Source organism: Dreissena polymorpha, chromosome 16 (genome assembly GCF_020536995.1).
Source record: "Dreissena polymorpha isolate Duluth1 chromosome 16, UMN_Dpol_1.0, whole genome shotgun sequence".
NCBI classification, from domain to species: Eukaryota; Metazoa; Mollusca; class Bivalvia; order Myida; family Dreissenidae; genus Dreissena; species Dreissena polymorpha.
In genome coordinates, this window is record NC_068370.1 from 33,862,338 (window position 1) to 33,882,695 (window position 20,358).

The window sequence follows — 20,358 nt, forward strand, 5'->3', positions numbered from 1 at the left end:
GCTTTAGCTCTTCAGAAGGCAGGATTTCTGTTATTGAATGCAGATCTTGTATGCCTTTGTTTGCCTATACATGAACATTTGTGCACTTATGTATTGCACGATCTGCTCTTACATGTATCCTGACCTTAAATTCACCATTATTTGAGCAAAGTCTAAATGAGCTGACACAAGTTTGCATTTTGCATCACTAGCAATACCTTAACCAAAAGGTCAAAGGTCAAGATTATGGGAACTTACATGATAAAGTCCGTTCAAACTGTAACTTAATCATTAATCATTTAATAGTAAACTTTGCAATTTCTTTGCACAAAATTAACTTTATCGATGTTGAGACATATTCCATGTTTTCCATTTAATCACATCTTTCATTCTGCTTCAATATCATTTCATCATTTGTTCATTTAAAAAGCACATTTCCTACTTTGCTATACCAGATTTTTAGTGCATGTTTGCATGTTTTTGTATGCATGAACAAGGAGTTATGTTTCATGGATACTAAAATAGAGCACTGAATACTAACAGAGGTGCAGAGGTGTATATATAATAATAAAATAAGTCAAAATGTATTTTTATAAATGCACATTATCCCTAACTTTTTAATTTTTTAATTTATTGCATAGCTAGACAAAAGCCACTTTTTAACAATGTCAATAGGGATAAATAGATCTACATGTTGATACCAGAAGCTTGAAAATTATTTATTTTTTTTTAATATAATTTATATTTGGAGATTATGAACTTGTATCCTTGTTGGAAATTGAGCATATGTGGTTGTTGTTATTTTTTATTTATATACAATGTATCATACTTACATAATTTTATATTTCAAGAGCAGCTGTAATGCTGTCTTCTACATGCCATGCTTTTTACTTGAAGACTAAGTTATTCCTGTAAAATTATGCATAATCAAAGTTATTTTAATATTTATGTAGCTATTAGTTTCATTCTTTGCACAGTGTACTATATAGTACATATTTTTTAATGAATATAAGATTGAATATTACAATCATGGCCCGCTTTGTCATAAAAATTTGGACTACATTTTGCAAAGAATGGGATGTTTATACAACTGGTTGTCAAATGCCACAAAAAAGATAGAGATGATAAGATAATAATAAAGTTAACCCTTTCCCACTTAGAAGCAAGTGAAAATTGCTATGTGCAAACAGCATAAAACCAGAACAGCCTGCGATTAACTCGCAGTCTGTTCAGGTTTCATGCTGATTGCTGTTCATCAGTTTCTAAGGTTTGGAGATGAAGCCTTTAAAACTTGAATCTAGTAAGAAAGATTTTAATCAAATTTAACCTTCAAAGGGACTACAAATGCATCAAAATATGTATGTAAGTGGTAAAGGGTTAAGTTAAATATAGGAATATTAGACTCGTCTTGATGCCAATCAGTCCTTTACCTGTGAATATGGTTAAACCCCAATGTGTCCGTTCTAATCTGGATCCTGCTATAACTCAAAAAATTACTTGAGGTATGTTGATGAAACTCAGTATGTGGATAGAGGTCCATATGGGTAGTATGTAGTTTAGTCCATTTTCTTTGCAGACAAAAATGTGGTCGATCGGTATGTTAAAAGAGGGCCTTATTGGGAATATTCATGTTATTTCAGATTTTTTGGTCAGACCAAAGTTGTAGTTGCTATGGTACAGAAATCATTGAAAACTAAAATCTGCATACTCTAATAACTAAAAAGTACCAAAGCTAGGTTAAAAAACTAAGATTATGCTCTTACTCGGACAACATTTAACTATCAGGGGACTTCTTTTTTGTCTGTTATAAAACTATTGCAGTGAGAATATTTAAAAAAAATACATTTATAAAAAATACCTTTAAAAAAAAAAAAAAATTATGTTAAGAAACATTTATCGAGCTTCAACATGTAAACACTTAGATTCATATATTTCCATTAAGTACCTTGACAAATATTTTGAAAGTATTCATGAAACCATGACTAAGGTTGTTCTTACCAGTATTTTATGCAACAAGACGTAAGAGGCATTTGAAATCTAGTCCCTGTACAATAAACCATAGTAGCACATATAGGCAGTCACTAACATGTCTGTTTTGTTTCCCATATGGCAGTCTCCCTCCATGGAAAGGCTAACAATTAGCAAGGAAATGGACAGTGCAGACGTTCGGACTCGTGAAATTCTTGCTCAGAAACCTTTGTCGCCGTCGTTGCATGATCCCTACAGTCTATTTAAGTTTGATAAGGTACTGCAGCATTCGCAAATGTTTGGTTTTTGTTTCTTCCAATAATGTCAATATATTATGTTTTCACAGGTTTTAATTGTTTAGGTTTAAACAAATGTGTGCATACGATTCCTCTGACATATCTTCCAGTATAACGATCTCTCTGACATATCTTCCAGTATACATTTCTATCTGAAATATCTTCCAGTATACCGATCTCTCTGACATATCTTCCAGTATACAGATCTCTCTGTCATATCTTCTAGTATACAGATCTCTCTGACATATCTTCCAGTATACAGATCTCTCTGACATATCTTCCAGTTTACATATCTCTCTGACATAACCTCCAGTATACGGATCTCTCTGACACATCTTGTAGTATACAGATCTCTCTGACATATCTTCCAGTATACGGATCTCTTTGACATATCTTCCAGTATACAGATCTCTCTGACAAATCTTCCAGTATACGGATCTCTCTGACATATCTTGCAATATACAGATCTCTCGAACATATCTTCCAGCATACGGTTTTCTCTGACATATCTTCCAGTATACAGATCTCTCTGACATATCTGCCAGTATACGGATCTAACTGACATATCTTCCAGTATACGGATCTCTCTAACATATCTTCCAGTATACGGATCTCTCTGACATATCTTCCAGTATATGGATCTGTCTGACATATCTTCCAGCATGGTTTTATGCAGTGATCTGCACAATAAGAAATATTAGTCTTTTTAGAATAGTTGCTGTCATTTTCTTCAGCTTGTTTCATTACAGTAGTTTTTAATAGTGCTTTTTGTTCAAGGAATTTTATGCGTTTTAACACTCTGGTAGTTAATTTTGTCATGTAAGATCTCACAAATGCATTTCTGGTTTTTGTTTTTAGATGTTTGTATTTAAATTCTAAATATGTGTGTGTTTGTACAAATTTGCAAAATGATTCATGCCCCCTTTTCAACTTAGCCATTCTATTCTATATCATTATTATTAATATAAAAAAGAATTCAAAGGGGTATAAAGGAATCACCATGGATGTCTGTCTGTCCATCTGTCTGTATGTCAGTACAAACTTGCAGGCTTTGTTATGCTCCCCCAAATTTTTTTGGGGGGAAGCATTTAGTCACCGCTTTGTCTGTCCGTGCATGTGTCCGTCCGTCCGTGCACAATTTTTGTCCGGGCTATTTCTCAGCAATTAATGACCGAAATTCAATTAAACTTTATGGGAAGCTTCACTACCAAGAGGAGATGTGCATATTATCAGCCGGTTCTGGTCGGATGATTTTTCACAGAGTTAGGCCCTTTGAAATTTTCCATTAACTGTACATATAGTGCAATTCTTGTCCCCCCAACAACTAGACGTTTCCTTTTATCTGAATATATAGTGCAATATTGTGACAAAAAAACACTTTGGGGAGCATCACCCGTCTCCGATGGTTTCTTGTTCATTATGATATGAAAATGGGGGATTTGTAAGAATTACAAGAGTTATGTCCCTTTGTCATCCTAGACTTCCTATAACATCATTCTACACATTATGACAAGCAGCTGTAGAGGGGTATTCTTGCTCACTTTTGTGAAAATTTCTAGTTTGTACTGGAATCATGAAGGGCAACTGTTTCATAACTTACCAACTTTCAGGAAAAGCATGCTCGTGACAAGGCTAGAATGCAGCATCGTCATGACAACGAAGAGGAAATGAGGTCACCACATAAGGCAGGTAGCCGAGAAAACTCACCTGCAGCATCTGACAGGAGTTCACGTAAAGGTAGACATTTCACTCAGATGAAAGTAGCAATTTTAATACAAATCTAACTGATTGTGTCTGGGAGCCACATGTGATCTTAGTCATGCAAAGTGTCATTATAAAGTACCAAACAAATGTCAATTTTGCTATGTTTATAAGCATAAATTAGATCTATATTCAGAGTGTATGTAAAACTGTGGCCCTATCTTTGCAAATGAAAGAACAGAAAGTAAACTTAATCATCATATATAGGAATTTATGTACTCATACTTACGTTTATTATAATCTGATACAAGTATATAGAGAATACTAGGTTAGTGCCAAATAAAGCAAAGTTTATTTTGCCAGGCTTAGAAAATCTGAACCACGAACCTTGGCGAGTGGTTCAGATTTTCGTGCCGAGCAAAATAAACTTTGCTTTATTCTGCACCGACCTAGTATTCGATTTATCCCATCAATTTTCTTAGTCGTAAATTATTTCTTTAAAAATAGAAAAGGGAAAATCGAACTACTTGGAAAAGTTATTTTAAGCAAACATTGTTTCATTATTTTAATCGTGCCGAGCCTAATACATTACAAAAAGATCAGTAACTAACCTGTTTTTCTGTTTTTCATACCTCTACGACCCTGATTTTTAAGAAATAATGAAAAAAAAAAACACACTAAACAACTGCAGATTTAGCGTGAAAGAACATGCATTGTGTTGTATTACGTGTTTATAATGATGTCACAAGTACGCGCACAAAATATTTGTAAATAATGTTTTTTTGCTTTTTGAGTTGCATTATGTGTTAAAAATATATTACATCTTGGTATCAAATTGTTTGTTTTGTTGAATCTGATTCGATTTTACTAAAAATGATTACTTAATAGTTGATTCCGAGTAAAATGACCATTCTCCGCCGCGCATGACAGCTATATTTCAGCACTGCCGAAATAGAGGAAAATTTATTCCACAGTGGTTTATTTCGACAATGCACGTCTGATGATGGGATAAAATCCAAATGAGAACATATTCATTTTAGATTTTAGTGTTTATATTATAGTATAGGTTTTATATAGAGTATAGAGTTTATTTGGAAGTGTTTCAGTTTATTCCACAGTATATAACACATTTTAGGAAAAGAAAAGCGGTCAAAGTCGGAGAGCACTGAAGATGACGGAGGTTTCCAGGAACGGAGAGTCACCTCCCCTGGTTCTACGCCTGACGTTCCCATGGTAACAGAGGAGAGACGTGCTTCACAACCATCAACCAGACAGAAGTTCACATACTGCTCCCCTGAAGAATTGTCTGAGAATCTTTCATCGAGGTAGTAACTGAATATTATATGTGCCATGGAAAAATATGATTTACAACAGAAAGTAAATGCAATTAAGTGTTGTTGTATCAGTAAAGTGGAATCTTTCAATGGGGCAAGTATTTGAGGTAGTGTTATTTTAAAATAGTTTTAATTAGTCTGTAATGAAACTACAATGTTGATTTTAGGAAAACTAATGAGGCCAAATTATATGTATATATTTTACATTATTCAATTGTTCAAATAAATTAAGGGTTGGTTGCAAAAGCAAAGTTAAGTTCTTCTTAATTTACACATATATACAAAACTCAGGTCTGGGGACCACAGGCATGGTAGTCACCCAAGGTCACACCGACACCGGAGGATGCGTGAATACGACTCTGATACCGGTTACCGCAGCGACCAGGAGCTGATGAAGTTTCGTCATCATCAGCAACAGTTGTACCAGCAGCACAGTGACAATTACAGTGAAATAATTCCAGTGAACCGGACTAGGGGTCGTCGTAGAGACGGCTACTCCAGTGACCTTGAGGGTTACTCTCAGAGGGCAATGGTGGCAGCATACAGGGAACAAAATACTCTTGATCACCCCTCCCCGCATCGCTCCCAGATGCATCCATCATTTAATGATGGTAGATCTCAAAGCAATCAGAGCATTGCTGTGCGAAATGATGAACTGTATGAACAGAATCCTATGCAACCGTCCTCTCCAAGCCCTTTACAGCGGAGGAATGTGATTGACCAGTCGACCCCTGTGACCCCCATGTCTGCCAGGCGGGACTATGGGAAGACAGATCCCGACCCAGTGTCCAGTCCGATGAGCAACATGTCACTTGTGGACCCTGAAAACAGATACATGGTATTTACACTATATAAAATAATGTAGACTGTTTTTGTCGTATTCATATTAAATGCATGATACAATAATTATTTTGGAATCTATTTAATTTGTTTTTTCCATATGCGTTATTGTCCCTGTTAAATAAATGTGATTACTTTGTTTAATATGATTTCTGTGCAAGAATAGAACTCTACCAACAGTTACTGCTACAAGCATAAAAACATTTTACATGTGTTGTATAAATTACAGCCCACATCACCCCCACAGTCCCAGCCTGGAAACACCAGAGATGACCGTCCAGTTCCTCCCTACAAACCTGCCCCACCATACTTGGCGTCCCAAGGTGCTAGAAAGCTCCCCTCGACCCCTAATAGGACATCACCATATGGGGCATCACCGTATGATGCCCGTCCTCGCGCTTCCCCTATGAAGGATTATCATCAGCGAATGCCTGATATCCAAGAACTCAGGGACAGTCGATCTGACCTTTCAACCCAGAGGTCAAGGTCATACCAGAATGGCATTGACCTTGAAGCTCTGAATTACCGAAATAGTGTTAATATTAGTAGTGATCCTAATTATATGCAAGATTCTCCGCGGACACCTACCATGCAGAGTGGCAATGTGTTATCTAGGTCATTTCAGGGTCATCACCTAGGTGAGGTGACCCCTGCCTCTTCCAAGGACTCTGGTAACTCAAGTTACCATGACAGAACTATTGGTGAATCCCCCGTGGACATGAGGAACTCCCCTCTCTCAGGAATTAATGAAAGGCGAAACTCAAGTAGAAACTCGCCCTTGGACTATAGCAGTGACCAACGAAGAATGTTCAGTAAATATGAAACTTCATATCACGAACAGCCCAGTGTAGACATACCGCATTATGATGACATTGTTTTGTATAAAGGGTCTGAACCTGCATCCCAAGTGTCCAGTTCGACAGATAGCGGTTATGGGCATAACATTATTGAAAGAATGCTGGAGACTCAAAGGTTCTCTGGTAAGTGCATAGTTTTGAATTGTGTCCTTTCCATTAGGCTTACTTGTATTTTCATTTATATAGTTATGTGGATAGTCTTTATTGTAAAACTTGAAACCCTTTTTCACACAAACAAAGAACAGTTTTGGAAACAGACTAGGAAACATACCTGTATTAGGTTTGTGTTGATGTCAGTTATGTAAATTGTTGTAAGATGTAGCAACAATTTCATACTAACCATGGTTGGAGGCTGTGTATTTGAGTTATAGCCTCACAGGAAGGGTATATCTTACAGTCATTGTGGGTCTATAAGTTACTTTTTCGTCATAATGTTAGCTTTGAAGGAGGAACTTTTTGAAATTATAAAATTGAAAGTAAATATCTAACGTCACCATGAAGTGTAGATCTCTCGTGATCCACAGATTTCAAAGTAATTTTTCTTTGAACATAGCTGAAAAAGTGGTGCAGGGGTGTTGCACATCTTTGTGGCAAAGCTCAAGTCCATTATCAATGTTCTCTAGGTTCAAAGGGTTCCGCCTCTCCGGACCAGTTCAATTCGGACAGCACCTGCACTTCCTCTTCTCACCAGGACACTGGGGACCAGTATTCAAGGGGGACCACTCCAGTCAACCTCTTAGACTCCCAGCCTAGAGAGCTCCAAGGTCAAGGGTCAAGGCCAGAACGGGTATGTCATGGACTGGTGATTTTGTAGATGCTTGTCTTAACTCCAATTGTAAACAAATCTGCACATTTGTATGATCACATTGTAATGTGCCTTTGTTTATTATATTTTTAGAAAGTTTGTTGTTTGTGTTTTTTAAGTATGTGCAGTGATTATAGATGTAATAACATAGATATGATTGCCAATTTTCATACAAGGTAAATGATGAACCATTTATTGATAATGGTAGATTCCCTGGTAAATTTAATAATATATAATGCTAATTGCAATAAATCCTTAACACAATAAATAGCTTTGGAAATCATTCAATTTGGTTTTTATCTTTATAACAAACATAAAAACACTCCATACAAGACAAAGTTTCCTTCAATTTGTGCTACAAGATCACATTATGAAAACTATTTACATGATGCATACTCAAATAGTAACAAATCTTAACAAATGATATTTAGTGAAATGTAAATATTAACTGCAAGACACAGAATTTTAATCTATGTTCAAATGGAGCATTGAGAACATTTCTCTATGATGATATCATAGATCTCACGAATGGATGATGTAGCCACATCTCCATTTTCTGAACGGTAAGATGCAGCACGTGTACTGGCTCGGGTTAACTCATTCTCTACTTGTTCTATGGTAACTGATGCACTTGTCAGCTAAGTGAATATGTTTTGGGAAAGTTACAAGCTTTGTTGTGCAAATTCTAACTCAATATTTTGGACAAATGGCATTCCAACATAGTTTTTGGACTTTTTAAGGGTAAATGTACTTTCCTAACTCATTATCTTAACAAATTTTTCTTACAAGGGACATTCCAAGATTTGATGTGTATATTTTTGTGTTAACCTATAATTCTTCAATTGTTATGAACAAAAATTTGCTTTTAATTTAAAGAAGATTTGGTGTTTTGTGAATTAAAATCAAGTTAAACATATACATTTATTTATATAGTTATGGTTAACAACTTTATACCATTATGTATAATAGATAGTTTTCGTTAATTATAACTTACATTTTACTAAACCAATTACTTTCAATATGGATATGGTCTACTTATTTATTCTTCATAAAAATGTAGGATACATATGAACTGCGTCTCTGGAAAAACAGGGCTTAATGCCTGTGCTTAACTCTTTCAGTGCTGGAACCGAATTTTGAAGGCCTTTGCAAACAGTTTGGATCCAGATGAGACACCACAGAATGTGGTGTCTCATCAGGATCCAAACTGTTTGCTATTTTTATAGTATTCTTTGAAAAAAATCCAAGAAAATGCTAATTTTAGAAATTCAGCAGACAACATTTTAGCAGATGACAAATTTCCCAGCATGCAAAGGCTTAAAGTATCGTCCCAGATTAGCCTTTTCAGTCTGCATAGACGGCTAATCAGGGCCAGTTCTATCAGCCTTAACTGGATTTTCTCTAAGAAGAAACTATTGAAACAAAAAATTCCATAAGAGAAGAAATCCCTCATTGGCCTGTGTGGACTGCACATGCTAATCTGGGTAAACGTTGCACACAGGCATTCAGCGTAGTTTTCTCAAGGCATGGCTCGTATATTTCATATTTTTAAAACTTTAGTTAAGCATTTAACCATTTAGATCTTAAACCTTCAAATACCCAATACAAATTTCTGAACATCCTGCATTCTGCCTTTTTCAAAGCCATGATCAGTTGTTGGAACTGGAGCCCAATTTAGATTTCAATATTCAAGACAATGCATGCAAAAGTGTGATGGAGAGAAATATGCAAGGAAACTGATATTCTTGTTTTATTATTGCTACCTATATTTATTCAGAAAACATGCCTTAGCCTGTGTGTGGGAATGAAACATAATGAAAACATGCATTATTAGCTCGGCTGTTGTCGGAGAAAACCCAAGGTATTGTCATAGCCAGGTTGTCCGCGTTGCGCCAAAACCTTGATTTTGCTCTAAAATCAAAGTGCTTCCACCTACATCTTTGAAACTTCATATGTAGCTGCACCTTGATGAGTTCTACACACCACACACGTTTTGGGGTCTCTAGGTCAAAGTTCAAGGTCACTGTGACCTCTTGAAAAATAATTCTGACAAGCTTTCATTTATTCAAAACTGCATCTGCAGCCGAGCGTTGGCACCCGTTATGCGGTGCTCTTGTTGTTACTTTGGAGTGAATCACATTAGAACTTGCACTTTGGGGTTTTGGTTTTGTTTCCAGAAATAAGTTCTAGGTGTAAACTATATAGAATTTGAAGACTTAGTATTGTTTAAAATTTTCACTTGCAATAAATATTTATGTGCCAAAATGAAAATAAAACAATGTCACTTGAAGATATTGTTTGACACAATGTGTTTTCTGCAGAATGTGTGTGAAATAGCTCAAATGTAGTCAGTTGTTTTGCACAATAGTTTAGTTTGTGATACTAGATAGCCGGGTGTTTATGTGCTGCATTAAAATTTGTTTTCAGTTTCGTGTGAAAATAACTAAGAATCCGGGTTTAGGATTCAGCATAGCTGGGGGCATAGGAGCCTATGGCAATCCATTCCGTTCCAACGACTTGGTAATAAGCATGTGTTCCATCACTTTCTAAATATGGGCCCCTATATACATGTACTAACTAGCATTGGCTGTTCTGTCAAGTCTCTTCCCACAGGCCAATTCGTTTCAAATATTTGATAAGCATAAAAAACATAATGCATTACGTGTAATATAAAATGTGCTTTTAACCCTTTGCATGCTGGGAAATTTGTCGTCTGCTAAAATGTCGTCTGCTGAATTTATAAAAATAGCATTTTCTTCATTTTTTTTCAAAGAATACTATCAGAATAGCAAACAGTTTGGATCCTGATGAGACTCCACGTTCTGTGGCGTCTCATCTGGATCCAAACTGTTCGCAAAAGCCTTCAAAATTCGGTTCCAGCACTAAAAGGGTTAAGTTTACTTCCCTTTATATCATATTTGTATAATATTGAATATCATTTGAATATTCTTACATTCATTGTAAGCATACTTAGCTTTTATTCTCAGACATTACATTTACTTACTAGAAGTATTGAGGTATGTCAGAACTAAAGTTCCATTATATTTGAACGTGTTAACCTTCATTGAACTGACCATGGTCTTGACATTTGACTGTACACAACTAACATTTGGGAGAAGGTGTTTTCTCATTTTAAAAGTTTCTGCTTATTAACACTTTATGAACTTGAAAACACAATTTCAAATGTTACACTGTCACATTCTTGTTTCTCTGTTGTACGCCTCAGCTTGTTGCATGGTGTGTTATATTTCTGCATAACCAGAGTCTGCATGTGTATCACTGGCATATGAGCTTATCATTGGTTTATTTTTTATTTTTTATTATCATACACCAATAGATGCAAACATGTGTGGTCTGTTACAAACATGTTGTATTTTTTGGTGCAATAACTACTTTTATTTATGTAAGTATTGTTGGCATGATCTAAAACAGTTCCTATTTTAAATTATGTTGTTTTTGCTTACAAACTAATTCCAAGCACTTTGTCTTCAGTTGTTCATTACATGCATATCATTTGGCTATGTTATGCCTACTGCAACCAAAAGGAGTACGGTATACGGTTTATACTGGATTCACCTGGAACATCTGTGTTCACCAACATCTGTGTTCACCAATAGTCTGTTTGTATGTCCGTAATCAACTTTTCTGATCGAAGTTCTCCGTAACTTTTCAATTTACATTCAAATTTGTATGCATTGTTCCTCATGATATGAAGTTTTGGTTTACTTTGAAATGTTCTTAATCTCCCGTTTGGAATTCTATAAATTGATAATTACAATATTACAAACCTATTTTATGGCATGCAGTGTTGGGATAGTATTTGTCACTACAGTGACAAGCTCCTGTTAAATTTCTTTATAAGTTATTATACCCCCACAAACAAAGTTTAGGGGGGTATATGGGAGTGAGCTTGTCTGTCGGTCGTTCTGTATTAAGTGTCCTCTCTCTAATTCAAGTTTTCATCCGATCTTCACCAAACTTGGTCAGATCTTGTATCTAGATGATGTTTAGGTCAAGTTCGAATATGGGTCATGTCTGGTTAAAAACTAGGTCACAGGGTCACTTAGTGCGTTTTAAACATTGAGCATGTTGTCCGCTCTCTAATTCAAGTAGTTTTCATCCGATCTTCACCAAACTTGGTCAGAAGTTGTATCTAGATGATGTTTAGGTCATGTTTGAACATGGGCCATGACAGGTCAAAAACTAGGTCACAGGGTCACTTAGTGCATTTTAAAAATTGAGCATGGTGTCCGCTGTTTTTTGTGAAGACAACATGCAAAATATTCTGTGTCAATACGGCATGTAGGGGTATTCGTCACGTCTGTGACAAAGCTCTAGTTTTTATTATTTATTGTGTAGATTCTTGTCTGTTTTGCATTAAGAAATTAATTTTAAATTGATGTTGTGGGGCTCAATCCTCATAAACAAATAATTCTATATTTTTTTGTCAACCCTAAAATAATGCTGTCATGTCCATTTTTATGAGACTTTTTATGCTCCCGAAGGAGGGCATATAGTGATCGGACTGTCCGTCTCTCTGTCGGTCACACTTTGCGTTTAGGTTTTGAGAAACTTCTATATCGCTTCAGATAGAAATTTCATTTTTGGCATGCATGTGTATATGGACAAGCCTTATGTGACCTTGACCTTGAACTTAGGGTCCGCGTTTAGGTTTTGAAATATGCGTTTAGGTTTTGAAAAAGCTCATAACTTCTATGTCCCTTGAGCTATAATCTTCAAATTTGGTATGCATGTGTATATGGACAAGGCCTTTCTATACACACACAAATTTTGACCCCTGTGACCTTGACCTTGAACTCAGGGTCTGCGTTTAGGTTTCGAAATCTGTGTTTAGGTTTCGAAAAAAGCTCATAACTTCTATGTCCCTTGAGCAATAACCTTCATTTTTGGTATGCATGTGTATATGGACAAGGCCTTTCCACACGCACACAAATTTTGACCCCTGTGACCTTGGCCTTGAACTTAGGGTCGGCGTTTAGTTTTCAAAATCTGTGTTTAGGTTTCGAAAATTTTTCATAACTTCTATGTCCCTTGAGATATAACCTTCATATTTCGTATGCATGTGTAAATGGACAAGGCCTTTCCATACGCACAAAAAATTTGACCCCTGTGACCTTGACCTTGAACTTAGGGTCCGCGTTTAGGTTTCGAAATATGCGTTCAGGTTTCGAAAAATTCTCATAACTTCTATGTCCCTTAAGATATGACCTTCATATTTGGTATGCATGTGTATATGGACAAGGCCTTTCCATACGCACACAAATTTTGACCCCTGTGGCCTTGACCTTGGACTTAGGGTCCGCGTTTTGGTTTCAAAATCTGTGTTTAGGTTTCGATAAAAGCTCATAACTTTTATCAAGCGTTTATAGGGGGCATAAGTCATCTTATGGTGACAGCTCTTGTTTCATTCATGTTTAACAGAAAATTAAAAAAAGTTGTTTGTGTTTTTCTCTTAACATTAAAGTTGATGGCAGTAGCTTAGTCAGATATTGAAATAACTTTCATGATACTTGATAAGATTACCTTTAACTCATCCTTTTTGTTGAAATAGAGCACAGTGCATACTTTTTTTATGGGTTTGTGTTCGTATTAAACCGATTTGTTAGCTTAGTTTACATGTTAAAAATTTGTATCATTACATTTTAACAGAAATACCCCCATGTGCATTGTTATGTATGTATGCCTGTTTTCATTGCAGGGTATATTTGTGACCAAGGTGCAGCCAAGGGGCCCAGCAGCTACTACCCTACAGAGAGGGGACAAACTACTTGAGGTAAACATGTAGGGGATGTCAAGGGTTTCTATGTATAGTTGATTTGTATTCAGAAGTGATTAGAGGAAATATTATATTTTACCAGTGGCACATCTTTTTTTTGTTCAGCATCGTTTACAATCTAATATGAACAGCATTAATTTAGGGAAAAGAAACAGCGAAAAATATGTTTGTAAAATATATAGCTTGTAAAACTTGGAAGTAACTGAGCTAACTTTAAAAATTCCTTAAGTAATTTGTCAGTCAAATACTATATAGCTGACGAAAATAAACGATACAGAAGTTATCTGACACATTAAAAAAAGTATATAAAATAAAATGTATGGCATGCTACAGAATGTAGTTATATGGCTTGGAAATTATTAATAAGAAATTTGGTCTGACAACATCTAGTATTAGTAACTTAAATATATATAGATAAAAATAATATAGATATAAATAATGTCTTGTTATGAAATATTTCTATGCAACTTTGAAACTGGTAACAATTGTGAAGCCATCAAATATTATTTGAAAATAACCAGAAAAGAATTGTGCAGGATGAAGTACAGTGTTCAGCTCATGGCATATTTTCACTTTTTATGACTCTTATATGCCAATCAGTAAGTTCAATATGAATTGTCAGTTTGGTATTTAAACTACTACTGCTCAATAAATATACATATATTGCAGACATTTTATCCTCCACATTTGCAGGTGAATGGTATTGATTTCCAAACTATCGAGCACAAGTCTGCAGTAAACATCTTAAAGACCATAGAGAGTGCAGCGTCCCTGTTTGTGGAAAGGGAGACAACCAGCTGACAGGAGGAGCAGCAGGCTGTTACCTGGATATAGTCATGGCATGATTGCCTCCCTTAGACCACTAGATGCCATTAAAAGCAACGATATTCATTGGCTCAACATTTTTGCTATTTGAGTGAATCACTATGAACAAAAATATTACAGACATGAAACTGAAATATATAATGAATGCTTATTATTTGATGAATTTCATTTGTATAAAGTTATTCACTTAAATAGTATGAACTTCTGTTTATGAGTATTTTGAAGTTTTTAACAAATTTAGTGGTCCATGAGAGATGATGTCCTATGCCTATGTCTGGTAAAGTCTGCTGCGAATGTCGTCCTCTGTATATATGTACATACTTGGTACCATTCATTTCAAGTACAGATGTCACCAATGCACCCGCACCAGCCGTATGCTCAAAACTTATATTCTTATGTTGGATAATGTATGGCTGTATGAATTATTTGTTCTACACACTTATTTGAGCAAAGAAGCCCTTCTGTTTCTTCCAGGAGTAAATGAATTGAGTACATTTCACAAGTTTACTTTAAAATTGATTTTCATACATGATCTTAGCTGAACTGAATACAAATCAGAATCAGAAATGTAAACCTCTAGTTGTCCCATGTTCCAGTGCATTTTGTTTGTTGAAATGCTAATAGTGTACTATGCACATGTTTATTTTGATCTCATTGTGTCTTTACAATAGATTATGTCTCTTGTGTATGTTTTTTATACCAACATAAGTATGTTAAAGCAAAATGGATTTTTATATTTATAGTTAGTGTAATGCCTGTGAAAATAAAACTATTGAAACATGAATGTGTAAATATATAATGTTATTTATTGTATCATCGTTTTCATGTTGGAAATAGCAGTATGGTGCTAGTTGAACACTACTTTAGTAATTTAAAAATTTTGCATTTATGTTTATTTTAAAGTCTATGCATTTGGAATTTGTCCCGCATCAATATTCGGACAGAATTGTTCCTACGTTTTTTTTCCTTGTTTTCATTTATTACATGAATTCTTCTTTCTTTGAAACAACTGTTTTAATAAAACAACAAAAGTTAAGAGTTTGTATATGGTAAGATTCTAAGATCATCTGAGCACGTCTGATCATCTGTTGTCTGTTAACAATTTGTTTAACCCTTTACTGCTTAGATACGAATTTTACACATTTGTAGTTCGTATGAAAATATCATTTAATTCAAGACCTATCTTACTAAATTCAAGTTGTAAAGGCTTCATTTCCAACCCTTAGATACTGATGAGCAGCAAACAGCATAAAACCTAAACAGACTCACTTTGCTTCTGAGAGGGAAAGGGTTAAACACTTTAGAGGCCATGTTTATGCCCAATGGTATCTAATTTGGTCAGAGCATTTGTTTTCTTAATATCTCCTCAATATTCGCAATGGTTTCATGTTTGGTTGTTAAAACTAGAGTAAGTGAAAAAAACTTATAAACACTCTAGAAGTCACACATTTTGCTTCAACAACAGGAAACTTGGTCAATAATTTGTTGCAATGATATCTTATACTAGTACATTTGTATTTACTTTGGCTTAAGAAGTCACATTTTTTGCAAATCAGCTTGACACTTGGTCAGAACAATAGTATTAATTATAATTCAAGCATGGTTATAAAAATACAACCATGAGAGAGCAGTGCAGTTTTTGCCGTATGGTTATATTAAAAACTATAAAGGCATGTTAACAAAGTAATACTATATTATACTTTATATGTCCTTATAGCATGAACTCAAGAGTGGGTCCTTGGACCCTATTGATTGTGTGTGTTTTATTATTAAAGCATATCAAAATCATGAAATAACCATATCCAACCATAAATATTCCAGCAAACATATGAGCGGCGTTTTGAGAAAACTGGGCATAATGCATGTGTGTAAAGTGTTGTCCCAGATTAGCCTGCACAGTCCACACAGGCTAATCAGGGATGACACTTTCCGACTACATTGGATATTTGCTAGAAAGAGACTTCATTTAAACAAAAAATGTCATAAAAGCAGAAAGAGTTGTCCCTGATTAGCCTGTGCGGACTGCATAGGCTAATCTGAGACGACACTTTACGCACATGAATTATGCCCAGTTTTCTCAGAACACGACTCGTATCAATAAAAAAGACTGGTTAAATCATTCTTGTAAGTTATGTTTTGAAACTCAAGTTATCATTGTCTGTTCTTAAATTGTATGCGTCAAAACTGTTCCATTATAAATACGGTTTGTGTTTTGAATGTGCTGAACTTTTTATGTCCCCCACTATGGGGGACATATTGTTTTTGCCCTGTCTGTTGGTCTGTCTGTTTGCGCCAACTTTAACATTTTGCAATAACTTTTGCTATATTGAAGATAGCAACTTCATATTTGGCATGCATGTGTATCTCATGAGTGTTGAAAGGTCAAGGTCATCCTTCAAGGTCAGAGGTCAAATATATGTGGCCAAAATCGCTCATTTTATGAATACTTTTGCAATATTGAAGATAGCAACTTGATATTTGGCATGCATGTGTATCTCATGGAGCTGCACATTTTGAGTGGTGAAAGGTCAAGGTCATCATTCAAGGTCAGAGGTCAATTATATGGGGCTAAAATCGCTCATTTTATTAATACTTTTGCAATATTGAAGATAGCAACTTGATATTTGGCATGCATGTGCATCTCATGGAGCTGCTCATTTTGAGTGGTGAAAGGTCAAGGTCAAGGTCATCCTTCAAGGTCAGAGGTCAAAAATATATGTGGCCCAAATCGCTTATTTTATGAATACTTTTGCAATATTGAAGATAGCAACTTGATATTTGGCATGCATGTGTATCTCATGGAGCTGCACATTTTGAGTGGTGAAAGGTCAAGGTCATCCTTCACAAGGTCAAGGTCATCCTACAATGTCAAACATCATATAGGGGGACAATGTGTTTCACAAACGCATCTTGTTTAGTCAGAAAAAATTTAAGATTACTTATGTGTCTTCTTTATTGTCAATGGCAGCTGCATTTCAACGGTTGAAGGTGAGACTGCTGTATCTAATATGGAAATATAAAACAGGTACAACAGTCTCACACTCAGCACTTGTTTTTGTTTTGACTTGTACATATATTTTGTATATATATTAATAGTACCTATAAATGTACTATCAGGTTAACCACGATGAAAAAACAATACTTGTAAATATGTTGTCTCTGTATGACATGAATTTGGTTGATGAATAGTTTTAACATATTTTAAAGTTTTAACAAAATAGTGAAAATATTTATCGTGCTACAGTGATTATAATTACCTGATTGTTGGAATTTTTCAGTATTTTAATGTTTATCATTGCAAAACAGTGTAAGAAAAATCATATTGTTAGTTTTATATAAGTTATTGCAATGGAATGGTAAAAATGAATAAAATGTTGAAACTGTGTGCCTTTTTTTTAATTGCTTTTTTTCTGAACAGTACAATATGTGCATATGCAGCATGTCTACTGTGGAGCTTTCAGACCAGACAGTATATTATTCAGGCTCGTGAAATATTACAATTTATTAGCCCATTTGGGATGCAATGACTGGTCTAAGCTGTGTTTAATGTTTTAATTCCAGATGAAATACCAAAACACTTATAGACAGCGCATTGATTCAATATGGTATTGTTATTCAAATACAGTGCATTTAGTTAAAGAATGTCTGCTTTCTTTGGAGAGTGCAATGGCTGAATGCATGTATGTTATCAATGAACAGTTCAACGGCTAATTGCATGTCTGTTATCTATGAACAGTTCAACGGCTAATTGCATGTATGTTATCAATGAACAGTGCAAAGGCTGAATGCATGTCTGTTATCTATGAACAGTTCAACGGCTAATTGCATGTCTGTTATCTATGAACAGTTCAATAGCTAAATGCATGTCTGCTATCTATGAACAGTGCAATGGCTGAATGTATGTCTGTTATCAATGGACAGTGCAATGGCTTAATGCATGTCTGTTATCTATGAGCAGTGCAATGCCTAATTGCATGTCTGTTATCTATGAACAGTTCAATAGCTAAATGCATGTCTGCTATCTATGGACAGTGCAATGGCTGAATGTATGTCTGTTATCAATGGACAGTGCAATGGCTGAATGCATGTATGTTATCTATGAACAATGCAATGGCTGAATGCATGTCTGTTATCTATGGCCAGTGCAATGGCTGAATGCATGTCTGTTATCTATTAACAGTGCAATGGCTGAACGCATGTATGTTATCTATGAACAGTGCAATGGCTGAATGCATGTCTGTTATCTATGAACAGTGCAATGGCTGAATGCATGTCTGTTATCTAAGGACAGTGCAATGGCTGAATGCATGTCTGTTATCTATGAACAGTGCACTGGCTGAATGCATTGTTATCAATTGACAGTTCAATGGCTGAATGCATGTCTGTAATCTATGAACAGTTCAATGGCTGAATGCATGTCTGTTATCTATAGTCAGTGCAATGGTTGAATGTATGTCTGTTATCTATGAACAGTTCAATGGCTGAATGCATGTCTGTTATCAATGGACAGTGTAATGGCTGAATGTATGTCTGTTATCAATGGACAGTGTAATGACTTAATGTATGTCTGTTATAAATTGACATTGCAATAGCTGAAGTATGTCTGTTTTCTATTAACAGTGCAATGGCTGAATGTATGTCTGTTATCAATGGACATTGTAATGGCTGAATGTATGTCTGTTATCTATGAACAGTGCAATGGGTGAATGTTTGTCTGTTATTTATGGGCAGTGCAATGGGTGAATGTATGCATGTTATCAATAGACATTGAAATTGTTGAATGTATCCGATATCTATGGACAGTACCATGGCTGAATGTTTGCATGTTATCTATGGACAGTACATTTTCCAAATGTATGTTTTCAATGGACAGTGCAATGGCTGAATGTATTGCTGTTTTATAGATGGCCAGTGCAATGGCTGAATGTATGTCTGTTATCTATGAACAGTGCAATGACTGAATGTATGCATGTTTTCTATGGACAGTGCCATGGCTGAATGTATGTCTGTTATCTATGAACAGTGCAATTGCTGAATGTATGCATGTTATCAATGGGCAGTGAAATTGTTAATTGTGTGTCTGTTTTCTAAGGACACTGAAATTGTTAAATGCGTTTTATATCTATGGACAGTACAATTGCAGAATGTATGCATTTTATCTATGGACAGTACATTTGCCAAATGTGTCTGTTAGTTATGGACAGTGCAATTGCTGAATGTAGGCATGTTTTGTACGGACAGGACAAGGGCTGAATGTATGTATGTTATCAATGGACAGTGCAATGGCTGAATGTATGCATGTTATCTATGGGCAGTGCCATGGCTGAATGTATGTCTGTTATCTACGAACAGTGCAATTGCTGAATGTATGCATGTTATTTATGGACAGGGCAATGGCTGAATTTGTGCATGTCATCTATGGACAATGCAATGGCTGATTGTATGCATGTTATATATTGACAGTACAATTGCTGCATTTATGTCTTATATATATGGAAAGTATAATTATTGAATGTTTGCATGTTATCTAGGGATAGTACATTTGCCAACTGTGTCTGTTGTTTATGGACAGTGCAGTGGCTGAATGTATGTCTGTTATATATTGACAGTGCAATGGCTGAATGTATGTCTGTTATCTATGAACAGTGCAATGTCTGTTATCAATGGACAGAATGTATGTCTGTTATATATTGACAGTGCAATGGCTGAATGCATGTCTGTAATCTATGAACAGTTCAATGGCTGAATGCATGTCTGTTATCTATAGTCAGTGCAATGGTTGAATGTATGTCTGTTATCTATGAACAGTTCAATGGTTGAATGCATGTCTGTTATCAATGGACAGTGTAATGGCTGAATGTATGTCTGTTATCAATGGACAGTGTAATGACTTAATGTATGTCTGTTATAAATTGACATTGCAATAGCTGAAGTATGTCTGTTTTCTATGAACAGT

The 20,358-nt window shown here is 35.4% G+C and overlaps 1 protein-coding gene across 8 annotated transcripts in view; it reads left to right on the forward strand.

Moving 5' to 3' along the window:
- Positions 1–17,787, forward strand: part of LOC127861382 (erbin-like) — a 100,703-nt gene extending 82,916 nt beyond the window's left edge. For 6 of the 8 annotated variants that reach the window (XM_052399803.1, XM_052399802.1, XM_052399800.1 and 3 more), the window contains 9 exons: positions 2,093–2,224; positions 3,854–3,980; positions 5,080–5,269; positions 5,570–6,116; positions 6,348–7,098; positions 7,599–7,762; positions 10,208–10,300; positions 13,500–13,574; positions 14,271–17,787. In XM_052399803.1, the coding sequence (XP_052255763.1) occupies positions 2,093–2,224; positions 3,854–3,980; positions 5,080–5,269; positions 5,570–6,116; positions 6,348–7,098; positions 7,599–7,762; positions 10,208–10,300; positions 13,500–13,574; positions 14,271–14,378 (2,187 nt within the window). In that variant the 3' untranslated portion in view covers positions 14,379–17,787. Of the gene's footprint in view, positions 1–2,092; positions 2,225–3,853; positions 3,981–5,079; positions 5,270–5,569; positions 6,117–6,347; positions 7,099–7,598; positions 7,763–8,299; positions 8,530–10,207; positions 10,301–13,499; positions 13,575–14,270 lie in introns of those variants that run through there. The other 2 variants (XR_008040190.1, XM_052399806.1) reach the window with 2 other exon arrangements.
- Positions 17,788–20,358: the final 2,571 nt, after the last annotated feature.